Source organism: Catharus ustulatus, chromosome 11, assembly GCF_009819885.2.
Source record: "Catharus ustulatus isolate bCatUst1 chromosome 11, bCatUst1.pri.v2, whole genome shotgun sequence".
NCBI classification, from domain to species: Eukaryota; Metazoa; Chordata; class Aves; order Passeriformes; family Turdidae; genus Catharus; species Catharus ustulatus.
The window spans coordinates 10,939,971-10,955,153 of record NC_046231.1 but is presented as its reverse complement, the minus strand read 5'-3'; the positions used below and the strand labels follow the sequence as shown (position 1 = coordinate 10,955,153).

At 35.4% G+C, this 15,183-nt stretch overlaps 1 protein-coding gene across 3 annotated transcripts in view; it reads right to left on the bottom strand.

The window, feature by feature from the left end:
- FTO (FTO alpha-ketoglutarate dependent dioxygenase) overlaps positions 1-15,183 on the bottom strand; it is a 232,504-nt gene that overhangs the window by 176,798 nt on the left and 40,523 nt on the right. For all 3 annotated transcript variants that reach the window (XM_033069392.1, XM_033069391.1, XM_033069393.1), the window contains exons 3-4: positions 11,522-12,179; positions 2,907-3,050 (exon numbers count right to left, since the gene is read on the bottom strand). In XM_033069392.1, the coding sequence (XP_032925283.1) occupies positions 2,907-3,050; positions 11,522-12,113 (736 nt within the window). In that variant the 5' untranslated portion in view covers positions 12,114-12,179. The remainder of the gene's footprint in view (positions 1-2,906; positions 3,051-11,521; positions 12,180-15,183) is intronic.

The window sequence follows — 15,183 nt, the reverse complement described above, 5'->3', positions numbered from 1 at the left end:
AATCTGTCTTACAGAAAATAATTCTGAGTTTTTGTTGGTATTGCTTAAAAAAATTACATTTATATTATTGTAATAGCTTAAAAAAAGAATGGATGTGATCACCTTATGTTTAGTATTAACATACACCTAAATTATGGCTCATGATTTCATTTGAAGGGGGCTGCTGAGAAGGAAGATGTAAATTTAAATTAGAAGACATTTTACTAAATTTCTCCCCAGCATAACAAAAAACATTTATAAAGCAAATGTAGAGGGAAAAAGGAACATTATTAAATGTCTACTAGAAATCTTAAAAAGAAAGCAATGGTTTTTTTTGTTAGTTTGCTATACCCATTGATCTTGATTTACAAGCTACTGTAATTGCACATTACTATAAGAAATATCCAGTTACCACACTTTCTTATATAGATTTGTGTGTACCACAGGAAATACTAGTGGTATTACAGGTACAGGAATTGATAGGACCTGACTTTTAAATTATAAGCAACATATTGAATGTGATGTTTCAGCATTTTCAACATTCATAAAAAACAGTAACACTACACCATTCCAAACACTGGAAGAACAGACCTACAGAGTGGCTGAGTTTTGTGCTAGGGTAGATGAGTGAGTGGTGGTCACAACCAATCCTCCCAATCCTATCAATCAGTGCCTGTACATGAACCACCACCAGCTGCAGGACTCTTCCACGTTCTACTTTCTTGATGTCCTGCATTGTGCCACTGCTTTTAACATAATGCCAGCAAGAGGACTCTGCTTACTGAAATGAGGTTCTGGAATAAAGCATGCACAAAAGCATAAGGTAATTTTTCTTAAATTTTTTTATTATTGCCAAGTTTCTTTTTTTACAGAGTTTTCATATTTTGTCTTTTAGATGGCATCCTCAAGACGCCCCCTATTAAAAGTTAGTGCAAAAAATCTGAACAGTAAAAAGTACACTAAAACATACATATGTTTCCTTATATTATCTTTCACTCCAAGTCAAAATTATAAAGGCAATTCTGCTACACAAAGAAACCTTATAAAAAGGTTGAGAATACCCTGTAAGACTATTTAGAAGACCAATTTTTTTTGCAAGTAATTGAAAAGAAATACAAGGACTATGGAAATGCAGAAGAGATTAAAAAAACACCTGGCCTACAGAGCTCAAATCTGTAGCTCTTCAAAAGTATTAATAAGAAAGTGATTTACACATCATCTTCAAAAGAATGTTTAATATATCCATTGTTTCCATCTAAACATGCTCATGATGTTACTCATTAAATAAACTAACTTTCTGATCTGCCCTTCATATAGGATCTCTGAAAATACTTTAGTTACTATATAAATTCCACTAGGGAATAAAAAACACCCTTATGATCTGGTAACTCAATCAACTACAATCTACAGTATTTTGCAATAAAAATACTAAAGTTAGTCCCCTTCTTTTATTAAATACCTTCTGAATCTGTTGGCCAGCATTGCTCTATATGCTCAAAGTTTCCAGTCAGGAAGGATTAGATAAGAAGTTTACTTGATGCCCTAACTGCTATTGCACAAAAATAGATTATAATAACCTTTCTAGGAATGTTTAGCTGCCAGTTAAACTTCATTTTCACTGTCCCTCTTTCCCTCTAGGCTTCTACTTCATATCCTTACAAAAAAGGGAGGTACATCCAGATCACTGTGCCAAAGGATCTCACATCTTAACACCTGATCTTTACTTCAGAGCACAGTTAGTTCAGTACTTTTACATAACACTTCTCTCATGACAGTGCAGAAGATTTGATGAGATAACTAAGAACAAGGTTTTTATGATGGCTTATAAAGGTACTGTTCGTAGTATGTGAACTGTGAAAGGTAAAGTTCAAAAGACTATTCTGCCCATAAAGTTGGGTGTGTGACAAGTCTTTATAGGGACATTCCATCGAATATGCCTTCCAAGTCACCAACACATAAGCAGGGAGCCTGCAAGTGCTCTCGGTCTTCTAAGATGATGTCTGTCAAGCCAAGACACTAAACAGGCCAAGCTGATGCTGTCAGAAGCCTTGTTCTTGATTTTGTCTGATTTATAACCAAATTTATTTTAACAAAAATGGTAACCAAGAGAAACAGAAGTGAAAAGAGAAAGCAACAGATTTTGTGTCAACAAACCTTAGCAACAGTTCTCGCTTTGTTTCTTTCAATGGATAAACCTTAGCACATGAGCTCAGCTGCTCAAGCAAATTAACTCAATTTAATTTTCTCTTTTTAATCCTCTACGCTTGAGACATTGAGACACATTCTTGGAGTAAGACAGCTGTGTTCATTATGATCTTAGTATAATCCCACTACTAGAAAACAGCATGTTTGAATACAGACATAGTAGCAGAAGGAAGAAGCGTCTTTGTAAAACTGGTAACTAATAAAATACTCACAGATTGGCATAATGATTGAAACCTCAAGGATATGGTAACAGAAAACTTAAAGACATTCATTCACATCTTATATAATACAAGTGTCACTTAATAAGTCAAGCTGAAGAACAGAAATTTGTTGAGCTTACAAGATGCTCAGAAGAACTGCATTAAGAATACAAAAAGAATCTAGAAATACAAGGATGGAGCAGATACAGCGTAACTTTTGGCAAGACCTGGGGCAATTCCAGTTATGGCCTGAAGCCTAACTTGGACCAGTAATTCTGACTGCACAACAGAGAGAAAAGGTGAGAAAAAGACTATTTCTTTTCTAAGCTGTAAGTGAAAGAAACATTAAGGAAAAAAAGTTCCTCTGGAAGTAATCAGAGTAGGACAATTTACTATATACACCAGTCAGATTTCATGTTTTTCTAAATAAACATGTATGGAAGATATGGTAACCTTTTAAACATAAGTCTAATTCTCTCTATTTTCAACAGAAGGTTCAACTTCTTAGTCCTTGAAAATTACCAAGCATCAAGTAGATGTCTCCTTGGTGAAGTGGTACTGCCAATCCTGGTGTCTCTATGTCCCATGCTACCTTCAAGCCCACGTGCCAAACAGCAGGATCTCTTCCCTTCAGTTCTTGTTCATTGCTTGCTTGTAGAGCTGAATCTTGAGACAGAAAGAGACCACACAAATGAAGGAACAGGTAAGAATCTAAATAAAAAATCTGGTTTAGACTTAAAAGATATCACATATTGGTACAATCTTAATAGGCTTAAAGATTCTACAAGTCTCCATTTGCTATAATCATCATCTCCAAATTCAAAAGTATGCAATAGGTAAAAGAAAAAAAAAGCCATATGAGATCAAGAATTTTTCTGCAACCAACTTCATCAAGATGAAAATGCTAAGTTACTACCAAGTGAAGGCTTATCAAGTCAAGGCTTGTAATGGACTCAAGGTTTTCTGAAATTCTTAAACACATGCAAGGGGAGTTTTAGTTAAGTATCACTAAATTTTTCTCATTACTAAAACTACAAGCATGAAAGAAAAAACCAAAAAATGCAGCAACACTGATATAACAATAGATAACTTCTGAAAGAATTTCAAGTCATAAACTGCCAAAGCATTTTAGGAACAATTTCATTTGTTTGTATACCTGCAATTTCACCAAATCATAAACTGAGGCAAAGTGAGGTGAAATAATGGTTACAAAACACAGTCTAGACCAACAAAGCAAATCTTACAACCATCTCTGTCATTCTTTTCTCAAAATTACTAGGCAAACATGCTAGATAACATGTGCAAGAGCCAATGAAGCTTCAATACATTTGTCACAACACTTTTCTTATCATTATGCAACATGAACGTGTTGAGCTTGGGGAAAAAATAATCCACTGCATAGAAATAGCATTTAGAGCTTAATCCCTCAGAACTATTTTCATAAGCTTACTTCACTGCAGTATAAATTGAAAGATACAGTCAGCATTTATAACAAGGTATTTGGGAGCTATGGTGTAACAGTTTTACAGCTAAAGTAACAGTGCATTTAGACAGAGGAGGGATGAAGTTTTAATAAGTATTTGGCACGGAACAGCAGTGAACAGTTAGAAATTAACAATGCACCATGCCCAATTCTTGCTTACAACTTAGTGACTGTGTCCATTTCACTGTCCACTTGAAATGTGCTTTCATGTAATCATTTTTAAAACCTTTGCCTTAATTTAATTCTAGAAGAAAAATATTAAAGATGTATAGCTCTTATTGTAAGACGCACACAAAGTGTGACCACAAACTCACACTTCTAAAATATTCATGTCATTCACCTCACATGGTTACCACAGGTTGTTTAGCTGGGGCCAGTCTTTAGAAAATTAAGACAAATTATTAACTATTATGTCAATGAAATATTGTTTAAATTCAGGAAACAAACAGACAAAGCCTATTAAAGAGCCAATTCAAATGTTCTCAAGTGAAAATTCTTAGAGTCCCCAAGTTCCTTCCCTTCACTGCTTACAGTTCTCATCCAACCAAAGCTCTGGCATGGGAGCAGCTCTAGGCCCTTCCATCAAGGAGCACACAAATGAGAAAACAAGAGCTAGCAAATACTCAGAAAAATCAATACTAAACTCTTCAAGGGCCTTTCATATTTTCTACCCTGTTCAGATAAATCGTAACTTAATTTAAGAAAAATGTTTTCTGAAAACTGCAAATAGGATGGCTTTCAAGGCATTTTTAATGCAATACATCACAGATATTATAAAAACAAGTAACCTTTCTGGGTTAACTCTCTCTGCTACGCTGCCTTCCCATTCACTTTGGCAGCAGCACTGTTCACAATATGGCACCAATAAAATATAGAACTACAATCAGAGACAGCAATTTCAATCAAAGTTTCCTGGGGTCTCCTCATAAATCCAGCACCTTTGGAATGTGCTCGTTAAAATGACTTATTTTTTGCAGTTTGATAAATTTTTTATTGCTTAAGTACTGAGTTCAAATACAGCTCACAATCTCCTTTTCTCCACATTCTCAATTATTGCACCTTATAATTATCAGCAGCAATTGAAACTGATTGTTCCTACCATGTTATTTTGGTAACAAATGGAAGCAAGCTGCTACTTGCTTTTAAATGCAAGCTACCCTGAAACTCAGAGCAAGGGAAAAATAGACACCTTAGCATTCGTGGCATATCCCCAAGTAGCACTGACAAACTTTAACATAAAAATAAGTTGTTATTAAATTCTCTATGACAGCTCAAGAATGACTGGATGCTGTGTATTTATTGATATAATTACAGTTGCCATATAAGTGAAAACATTTGGATGAATCTAAATCATAAGTATCTGCGAATAAATCATGTGAATAAATCATGGATCACATATCCATCACCTTAAGAACAAAAACTTATTTTGTAGTAAGCCATGAAATGATTGAATATACAAGTATTTAATGGAAGTATAGCAAAACTATGTCCAGATTTGAATTCTGGTCAGCAGAGGTTTACAGACTTGGGCCTGCAAGAAACCTTTATGCTGGAATCCCAAATAAAATGGTGCAATGAAGTAAAAAGCTTACCACAACATAACAATACCTCATCAAACCTGTAATTATGGCAGAACCATGAAAGAGAGAATGTAGCTGCAGAAAATTGGCCACAGCATTATGCTTTTAACTAGACAGCTCAAATTTCAGAGATGTTCCCGCACTTAGATCTGATCTTATCAGGTTTGGGTCAGGGTTAGGTTCAGAACAATATGAAACTTGTTTTCCTGGAACTACTTTGGTTATTGTTCCAGAGCACAGAAAGTAAAAGTAGCTTTGAAAGGTTTCTTTGCTAGTTGGCTCCAAAATCTTCCAGAGTTTGAGACTTTTTTGATGCTCTGAAACCTAAATGATCTCTATTCACGTCAAACTGTAAAGCCAAACTACATCCTAAATGTAACCTTACACACCATTTCTTAAGAAAATAGAATCATTGCCAATACATTGCTAAGAACAAGGACTGGAAGCATTTGCTTCAACATTAAACCCAACAGACCATCATTATATTATTTTTTTACAGATTGATTGATTTTTCCAGAATGTAAAATAATTTGGGCACATGTTCCTCAATTAAAAAAATACATAAATTATCAGTGTCTTCTAATAGCAATTTATATATGTTACATGCAAGAAGTGAAAGAAGCAGAGCATGCTTTGCTTCTCAGCAGCTGATGGGAAAGAAGAAGTATCTACCCAAAGTTATTTCCACTACCTCATTACTGAAAAGCCATAGTGTAAGAGGTTAAATTATACTAACATTTAAATTTTTCTTGCATCTGACATCCACAAAACCAAAAAAAATTGTAAGATTTTGCCAGAAATGTTCTTATAAATTCATGTTTGGAATGCTGTATCCAGATATATCAGGAACAAAATCCCTAAAACAAGAACAATATTCTGTCATCCCTTAATTTCTGAGGGAGAGGCTGGATTTGATCAGTGAGAAGATGTTTAAAAGAAACCCCACAACCCACAGAAGTCTATTCAAGTGATGATTTCTTTCTAGACAGCAGGGATTCTAATCGATTATTGTGAAAGTTAGTCACTAAAAATTTGTAACTCTCAGAACATAAATCCAACTGGGCAGACCCAACAAGTTAGAGCTGCAACCATTTAATGCACTTACTCATTTCTTTAAAAGGAATGTAACATTTTCCACATACCATTTCTGTTATTTTAACAAGCAATATTTCTCTTATATTATTGACATTGGGAATTATTCCAATCCTGCAAAAAAAACATCTATTCCATGACTTTTATCTATTAAGTAGTACATAAAGAGGGTTATTGGTCAACTACAAAGTTAGATTGACTTCAATGCTGAACAACTTCTGTAGTTTCAGGGGTTTTTTAATATAGTGGGGAAACAGACATCTGTAGTGCATCTCAATTATTTTTATTCCCAATTAAATGAAATAGCCATCATTAGGCTAGGATGTTGCTTCTTCACAGAGTAAAAACATATAAACAACATTTTACAAAAGAAACAAGCACAAAAGAAGAATAGTCATCACTGCCACTAAGTTTGTTAAATCTTTTAACATTACCTTGACAGCAGACAGAGTCAGTTGTGTAGAAGCTCAAGAGTTTAACAGCAAGTAGGCCTTACAGCAAGAAAACAAACAAGAAATGGTAGAGAATCTAGAGAAAACTACCTATCAAATCTCCTTCTCTGTGGCAAGTCCAGGTAAGAGAAAGATGGACACATTTCAAGTGTTTACATTTTTTCTATCTCCTTCAAGTTCTTAACTGAAACAAATCTCTATTTCAAAGAGCATCTTTAGATTTAGATGGATTTAGACATCTTTTTAGATGGATGTAAACATCTTTGGATTTAGAACCAACTAGCGCTCTGCTAAGTAATAAAACTTCCTACAAACCTTACATCGACCTGATGGAAAGCTAGTCATTAGGAACTTTTCATGGATAAAATCCTATTTTTGAAAATGCCCTAATTCTACTGAATTGCAATTCATGATATTTATTTCCTGCTGCAGTTATAAATCTTATGAGCTTACTATATTAAAATCCTGAACAATTTTTTACCTTCATGCTCTCAGGTGATAGGACACTTGCAAGCTAATGTGTTATTAAAAAAGCTGAATTGGTCAAAATTTGAATTTTCTGTCCCTTGATAAATTCTAAAAAGTAAATTAATTCCAAATACTGTTAGTGGCAGTATAATTAAACACACATTTTGTAACCTATTCAGTTCTGCACATGCACCTTGGCTACAACTCATGCACTTTCATGCAGCATACACACTAAAAGGAAACCTCTCAAATTTTTATGAGGTCCCATTGTCATCACTTGACAACCTACTCTTAACCTAATCTAAGTAAATGTAAGTAAAAGCATTAAGCAAAATATTTACCTTTTGTTGCTAGAAATGTACTTCATTTGAAGTTGCTTTGAAAGAGTTTTATACTGGAAGCAAGAAAAACACTGATACTAATTGGAATATCAGTTGTTCCAATATCTTTATGTTGATGTCTAAATTTCTTTTCTGGCATATTGAAAACTGCTTCTACTCTAATTAATACTGATCAAAGTTTCAAACATGAAATTTTCATTATGGCATCAAACAATGAACAAATGAACAAGAAAACAAGTTGTTTCAATTACAGTAGTATTTGTTTTAATGCTATTTAATCCAGTAAGTAGGTACAAAATCAAACGGATATAAAGATGTAAATAAAAGTAAAAAGAAAACCATATAACCTGAATTGTGTATCTCTAAACAGTCTGACAGAACTGCCATAGCTCAGTAAGACTGCTTGATTCCAAGAGCTCCTGCTGCTCAAAACCCGACAACCTGGGGATTCTGCATTCGCGGCAGGGCAGATTGGCCCCAGCCATGCAGCTCTGGAAGCACCAGCTTCCACATGCAAAGGCTGCCACAGACCCCCAGTGTCTGCAGCACCTCAGAGACCAGGAGCATTTGAGGAATTGAGAGCTGACAAAACAAACGTGCAAGACCTGGCAGAAAAGAGAATCAAGCCAGTTCCAGCATGACCAACAATACAAAAACCAACATGCTCAATTTGTGTTTTCATTTCCCACAGAAAGTGTCCTCACCTAGAATATTACTAATCCAGCTCATCTACATCTTCTAAGGAAAAACAGTTTCAACAAAAAAATTCTGACCACATCTACTGCTTTTATTATGTATTCTGTAGTGATTCTGTGACAGTCTGTTTACACTACGCTAAGAATTCAGTAATTCAATACTAAATTAATTAATGGAGTACATACTAATAAAAGATGTTGGCATAAAAACTAAACACATTTATGGAAAATAACAATAGAAGTCAAGACATGATTCTACAAAGATATAACAATATTCTTCAAAAATATGTTGAGATACTTGTTTGACAGTTATGGAGACCTGGTAATATGGGAAATTTTGAAAGTCTTTGTGAACTGCAGAAACTGTCAAAACATTGACATATAGAACTGGAAAGAACATTATAAACATTGATGAGCTTAGAATCACCAGCATGGGAAGGCTGTAAACAGAAAATCAGAAGAGCAAAAAGACCATATACAGTAATTTCACGACCATAAGGCACACCGGACTATAAGGCGCACCCCCCGGGAGTCGGCAAAATTCGCAACTTTGTAGGTCAGATAAGGCGCACTGGACTATAAGGCGCACTTTTTTTTTTGCAGCGAGGCTCCGCCCCCAGCTCCTCCCATGTGGTTGCTGCCCGAGGCTCCACCTCAACCTGGCAGCCATGGGCCCCCAGGCCCGCCTCCACCCGGCTGCCGCGGCACTGCCAGCTCCCCCCACGGCTCACACTTCTGGGGTGGCAAATGTCGCAACTTTGTCCATCATATAAGGCACACTGGACTATAAGGCGCACTTCCGGGTTCAGGGGAAAATTTTGGTCAAAAGGATGCGCCTTATAGTCATGAAATTACTGTACTTCTCTAAAATCAGATCTTGTTGGATACGTGGAGTACAAAACTTTAACACAAACTATTTACCAACACTTCAGTGACAAAACCATACTCCTAAGCTATAACAGGATCCATTTCCTCCAATTTATGAATAAGTAGGTCATTGCTTTAGGGACATGCAAACACAACCACACCTTGAGGACAGATGGGAGTGAACTGCTGGCACATAGAGCTGCATTGCAGGACATTTCTCCACGATGCTCCACAGTCATGGCATGCACCTGAAACTCCCTCTAAAGCTCAAGAACCCAACTTGAGCAATGCAAAACCAGAAAAATTTCAAGAAACAACTTTTTTTTTTAATGATAGATCAATTTATTTGTTAGAAAAATTCTGCTTTCTTTGTTTTCATGTCTATTTCCAAACTTTTCAGGAAAAAAAGTAACCAAAAAACACTTTTAATTGTAAATGTATTTATGAAAAAAACCTCTTGTATTTGGCAAAAACATTAATTGTACATAGATATCAAAATAATGTTTGACCTAAACATATTAAATATTTCTTTCTACCCACATCAATCAAATCTACAGAATTTGCAGTGGTTTTAAAACATCGTAATTTTTACTTATTTTACAAGCTGAATTTAAGAAACAAAATCAACTGACAAGTTATGAATAAACATAGTAGCTTTCATTACTGTTAATTTATAGCTCTCTGAACTTAAAGGGACTCATTTTTTTCCCCCTCCATAAGCAAACCTTATGTTAAAGTAAAAAGGTTTCAAGCATACTACAGTAAACCCTCATACACAGTATTATTACTTCAAGTTCATGTTTAGGTTTCTTCAACTTAAAATGCTACTGAAAAAATATTTCTCTACAGTACTAATGGAAAAATCCCCAACAAATCTATATGACACCATTGACAAATAGGACAGAAAGCAGTGCCTGAAGAAAATTGCACTTTTACTAGTCAGGGAATCTCTTCTACTCAATTTGCTAAGCCAGTTGATGTTTTATATCCAGGAAAATGTAAATAATGTTACTTCAGTTGTACATTAAGTAACAAAGTGACACAGAGTTTTTTTTATTATTACAAAAATAATAAAACCAGTAAGAGAATGCACGTGGGAGTATAAACTATTTTTTTTTTATCACAGTCTTTAGCTGAAACCTACTGAAGTCAATGCAAATTCTTCTCCTGTTCTAAAGCAAACATCAAAGGATTTTTGGAAGAAGAAAAAAAATGCATTGTGAATAATGAAACATAACAGAACAATGGTAAATTCAAATCAAGTGTCTAAATTCTAATTTTATGTTTGCAAAACTAAGAGTAATTTAAAAATACCTAAGCCTTTGTTCAAGCATTGTTAGGAAAAAACCAGACAAAAAATTATCATGTCTGCTCTTAAAAGATAAAAATGGGACAAGTAATTTAAACTAAACATGAAATTTTTAACAATTTTTCAATTTATATTGAAATTTATAAATATTATAAATATTTAACAATTACCATCACCTCTAAAAAACCTACTGTATTTTAAAAATTGGTTTTAAAATAAGCAAGAGCCTACACAGCCAGTCAGACAACAGTTGTTTTAATGCAGTGTCCACCCTTCCCAGCTAGGGAAATGTTGGCAAGTGTTCCATAAAATACATATTAACATTACAGTATGCCTAGACAAAATGAATATATTTCTAAGTAAATACAGTAATACTTCTATCCAAAGCCAACTGAAAATGATCTTTCCAAAGAAAGAAGAGTAGTAAAATCAGCATAAAGCAAAGCAAGTCTGTATATGATAAAAAACACTACAAAAATGGTGATCCCAACCACACTGAAACATTTGACAGGATAGAAAACATGCACATGCATTAATCTAAGAAAAATATTTTGACAGATTTTGATTTCCTGGCTCTTAGTCAGGGAGTTAATTATACCAATTTTTAAATCTAGTTAGAGAACAATTGCTAAGCCAGTTGCAATGCATTTTTTAGTTTAAATCTATTTCGTATAGATTTTAGTGGAAATAAAGATTAGGCCTAAATACAAAAGGTACCACAACACATTCAGAAGCACGTGACAGGTCTAGACCAGCAGGCAGAGGTGTGCTGATGTACACACACAAGGGAATACAGGAGCGCTTCAGGGATTTCAGGTAAGTTTGTGACTGGTCAAGTCCCATCACTCACCTTCACAGCTGTAACTGTACACAGCCACTGTTGACCTTTCCACCAGATTCTCATCATGGTGCCAGCTCACTGCCATGTTTCCCATTCCAAAGTAAGGTTCTTGTTTCAAGTACAGCATTTGTAGAGGATCCATATAATTTAATAAAGTCAAATTATAAGATGTTCTGTTCTTTAGACTTCTGTCATCCTCTGCTACACAAACACTGCTTTGATCTTTTGAAACAGACTCTTGCTCCATAACAGAAGTAGCAAAACTTTGTTCTCTGTCTATTACAGTAGTATCTTTAATTTCTTTGGTATCAAACAAATTTTGTCCTTGCAATGCCCTGACTGCTTCGATATGCAAGTAGTCATTAAGTTTCATTAATGCTTTACAAGCATCATGTATTTGAGGACTGCAATATTTTATATCATAACCTTCTGTAGGCCAAGGAACTGTAAATAATCTTGTGTTCAAGTACTTGTAAGTGCATCCTGGGTCTCCAATTAATATACGAGACACTGGAGTAAGAAAGTCTTTGCTTTTGATCCTTACAAGATCTTGAAAGAAGCAGTTGTGTTCTCGCAAGGTCAGAAAGCTTTCTTGTACCATTTGATGGAGCTCTTCAGGTACTGTATCCGATTTCCTGAAAATCAGCTTGGAGTACTTGGTCTTCCACTGAAGGAGAAAAAGAAACAACAAAAAGAGGAAAATAATTATTCTTTTTACAGGAGTCAAGATATTTTAAGACAAGGCAAAGCTGTCAAGTTAACAAGACTGAGTCTAGAACGTGGTGAAGATATAGATGGCACTTGTTACTTTATTTTCATATTTCTGTATTTTGCACAATCTGTGGATATGTGCCAGTGGCTTCAACCAAGGCAAATCTCCAAATAAAGAAATAAGAAAACTCTAGAACAATGCAGTAGAACATACAGCTCATCTGATGAATGTGTAGATAATGCCCCCTTTAAGTATATAAACAACAGAATATCAAGTAAGAAAGTGTATCCACTTTTTTGTACAAAAATCTAGAGGGCTACATGATGAACTCAAATAGTTTTATATAAACAATACTTTTCAGGAAAAAAAAAGAAATCAAAATGTACATTTAAAAAAAAAAAAGCGCTGCTAACATTCTGGTGCTTTCTATTTTTACATTCCTTAGTGATGCCAATTATTTTACATAAAAGCTCTCTTCTGATAACAGAAAATGTCCAACCTTATTTTCCTCCCCAGCTCCCTACCTGTAGTGTCCTTTTTCCTCATATCCTCTTGTGACCACACCAGCTCTGGTATCAGCTGGAGTTCAGAATCCAGCAGTGTGTGGAGGCAGCGACTCCCAGCAAGGTATAACACTGCTAATCAGCAGCTCCTTGCTTTGTATGCACAATACTGCTTCCCACTCCAGGAAGGCTTGGATAATTTTATTTTGTTAATCTGTTTTTCTAAGGAAGTGAGTATCACATAATCACACCTTTTATTGGTTGCCTGTAAATCTGCTTTAACTACTGCTGAGACTGTTTGGCAAACTAGACAAAGGCTAGAGAATAACTTCTTTACAAGAGTAAATTCTTAAGTATGACATTTAAATTAACAGATAAATAGAAGAAACAGATGCACACTAGTGCCCTGCCTAAGGGAAGGGCTGTAATGTGAGTGCATCACGCATCAACTAGCACTTGCGAAGCTCCTAAAGACTCACCACACCTATTTCTTTTCATCCAAAAATTAGTCGGTAGCTTGGAGAAAAGGTAGGTACTGATGGTGGTGTGGGGACACACATTAAGGTAGACTGAAATCTGAAAGCACTGGGCAATGGACAAGAGCACATGGATGCACAAAACTGATCTGCCAAAACTTTTATTAGTCTAATAGCTTGCATTCAAAGGGCTTTTAAAAAGGCAAATAAAAGTCACCGGCACAAAACACCACACTGACCTACAATCCATCTGGGAGCTCCTTCTGGTACAACTCAAACCCACTTTACTAGTACTATCTACTTCCAAGTCTCATTTGAACCTGCCTTTCAGGAAATTAATTTTAAAATCCAAAGAACATGCCCTTAAAAAACACAAACCAGACAGTAAGTATGCACGTTTTCCACGCATGAAAACAGACTTGCATCATAATGCAGTGTTATCCTACAACACTGAAGAGCTGGCTTTATAGGATCATTTGTTTCTACTAAAAAGGAAACATAAAAGGAAGCCTATTTTAAAAATAATGATTACATATAATAAATCTTGGTTTATCTATAAACCTCGCCACCATTCCTTGTGAAATTTTTACAGTGAAGTTAACTCCTTTTGTTATACTTTCTTACGGTTCCAAAAACTAGCTTCCTAGAGAGAGGGGGGAAAAACACAACCCTGTAACAGTATCTACAGATAATAATTTCTGACAATTGCATTTCCATGCTTAGCTTCAAACACCAAAGCTTGAAAACAGTGAAGGTCCCTCTACAACCCCAGAACACAGGATCATTTCATTCAAATAAGTGAATCCAAACTTGATAAACTAAATTCACCTGAGTTTGCCAAAGGTCTGAAATGATTCCTTTAGAGGTCCTGAACTGCCCCTTTTGTTTCTATCAGTGTTGTGTAACTCCAGCCTTTGAACAGTGAAAAAAATTCTTAAAAACAACAGCCAATGAAATCAGTAACTGTAAATTTATGATTTGGAGCTATAGGCTGCACTCAGATGGGAAGGTAGAGGCTGATGGGAATCATAAATATTCTTTCATAAACTTACTTAAGAATGGCAGGATATGTTGTGACATATAATGACTATTACTTCATTATTTCTTTCATTATGTAAATGCCCTGTATGAAAGCAGGAGCTCTGACAGTTCTATAGTTGTACCCCAGTATTTCTTTAAATTATTCTGTATACTGGACATACTCATAACACATTACATATGCTATTATAGTATATTTAAACAGTCAGAAATACTACATATTATAAACCATTTGTACGAAAATATAAATGCACTGGATTTCTGTCATTAATCACACCCATGAAATTCCAAACAATTATTAGAAACAGAAGGAGGGAAATAACAATATGACGTAAAGCAATTAAATCCCTAAAAACACGCACTAGAAAGGAAGAACAGAGATTTTACAAAGGAAACAACCTTGTATGCCCCTCCTGAACTGCAGAGGTAATGCCTTGCACATTTTGCTGCCAGCCAAGTCAGAGGCCTGTTACCTTTGGGTTGTGCTTTAAGATCACATGCTTAAGAACTATTTTATCATTAAGGTATCTCAAAAGAAATCAGGAAGTGGAAACACATTTCCGACACATCACATGAAAACAGCCTGGTCCTCTTTAAATCCCCAACCAGTGCCTGTGCTGTGCCCTCCATAAGGAAAGAATTACAGGATCAGAACACGGGATGACTGCTGGGTTCACAGTGGACACCTTGTTGTTTTGGGGGGGTGGGGAAGGGCAGTAATCATGTACTCTGTGTTGTAACTCTGACAGCCAGTATTAAAGGTCAACTCACTGTTCACTCTGAAGAAGTGGCAGCATTACAGGCAACTACAGCACTGAAAAAAAAAGAGCACATTTGATGCTCAAATCTTCTTGTGAATGCTACACACAGGATTTTAAATATGCTTTTATTTCTGATGGTGATACTCAGCAGAGAATCACCCTATGGACCTGAATGACAGAG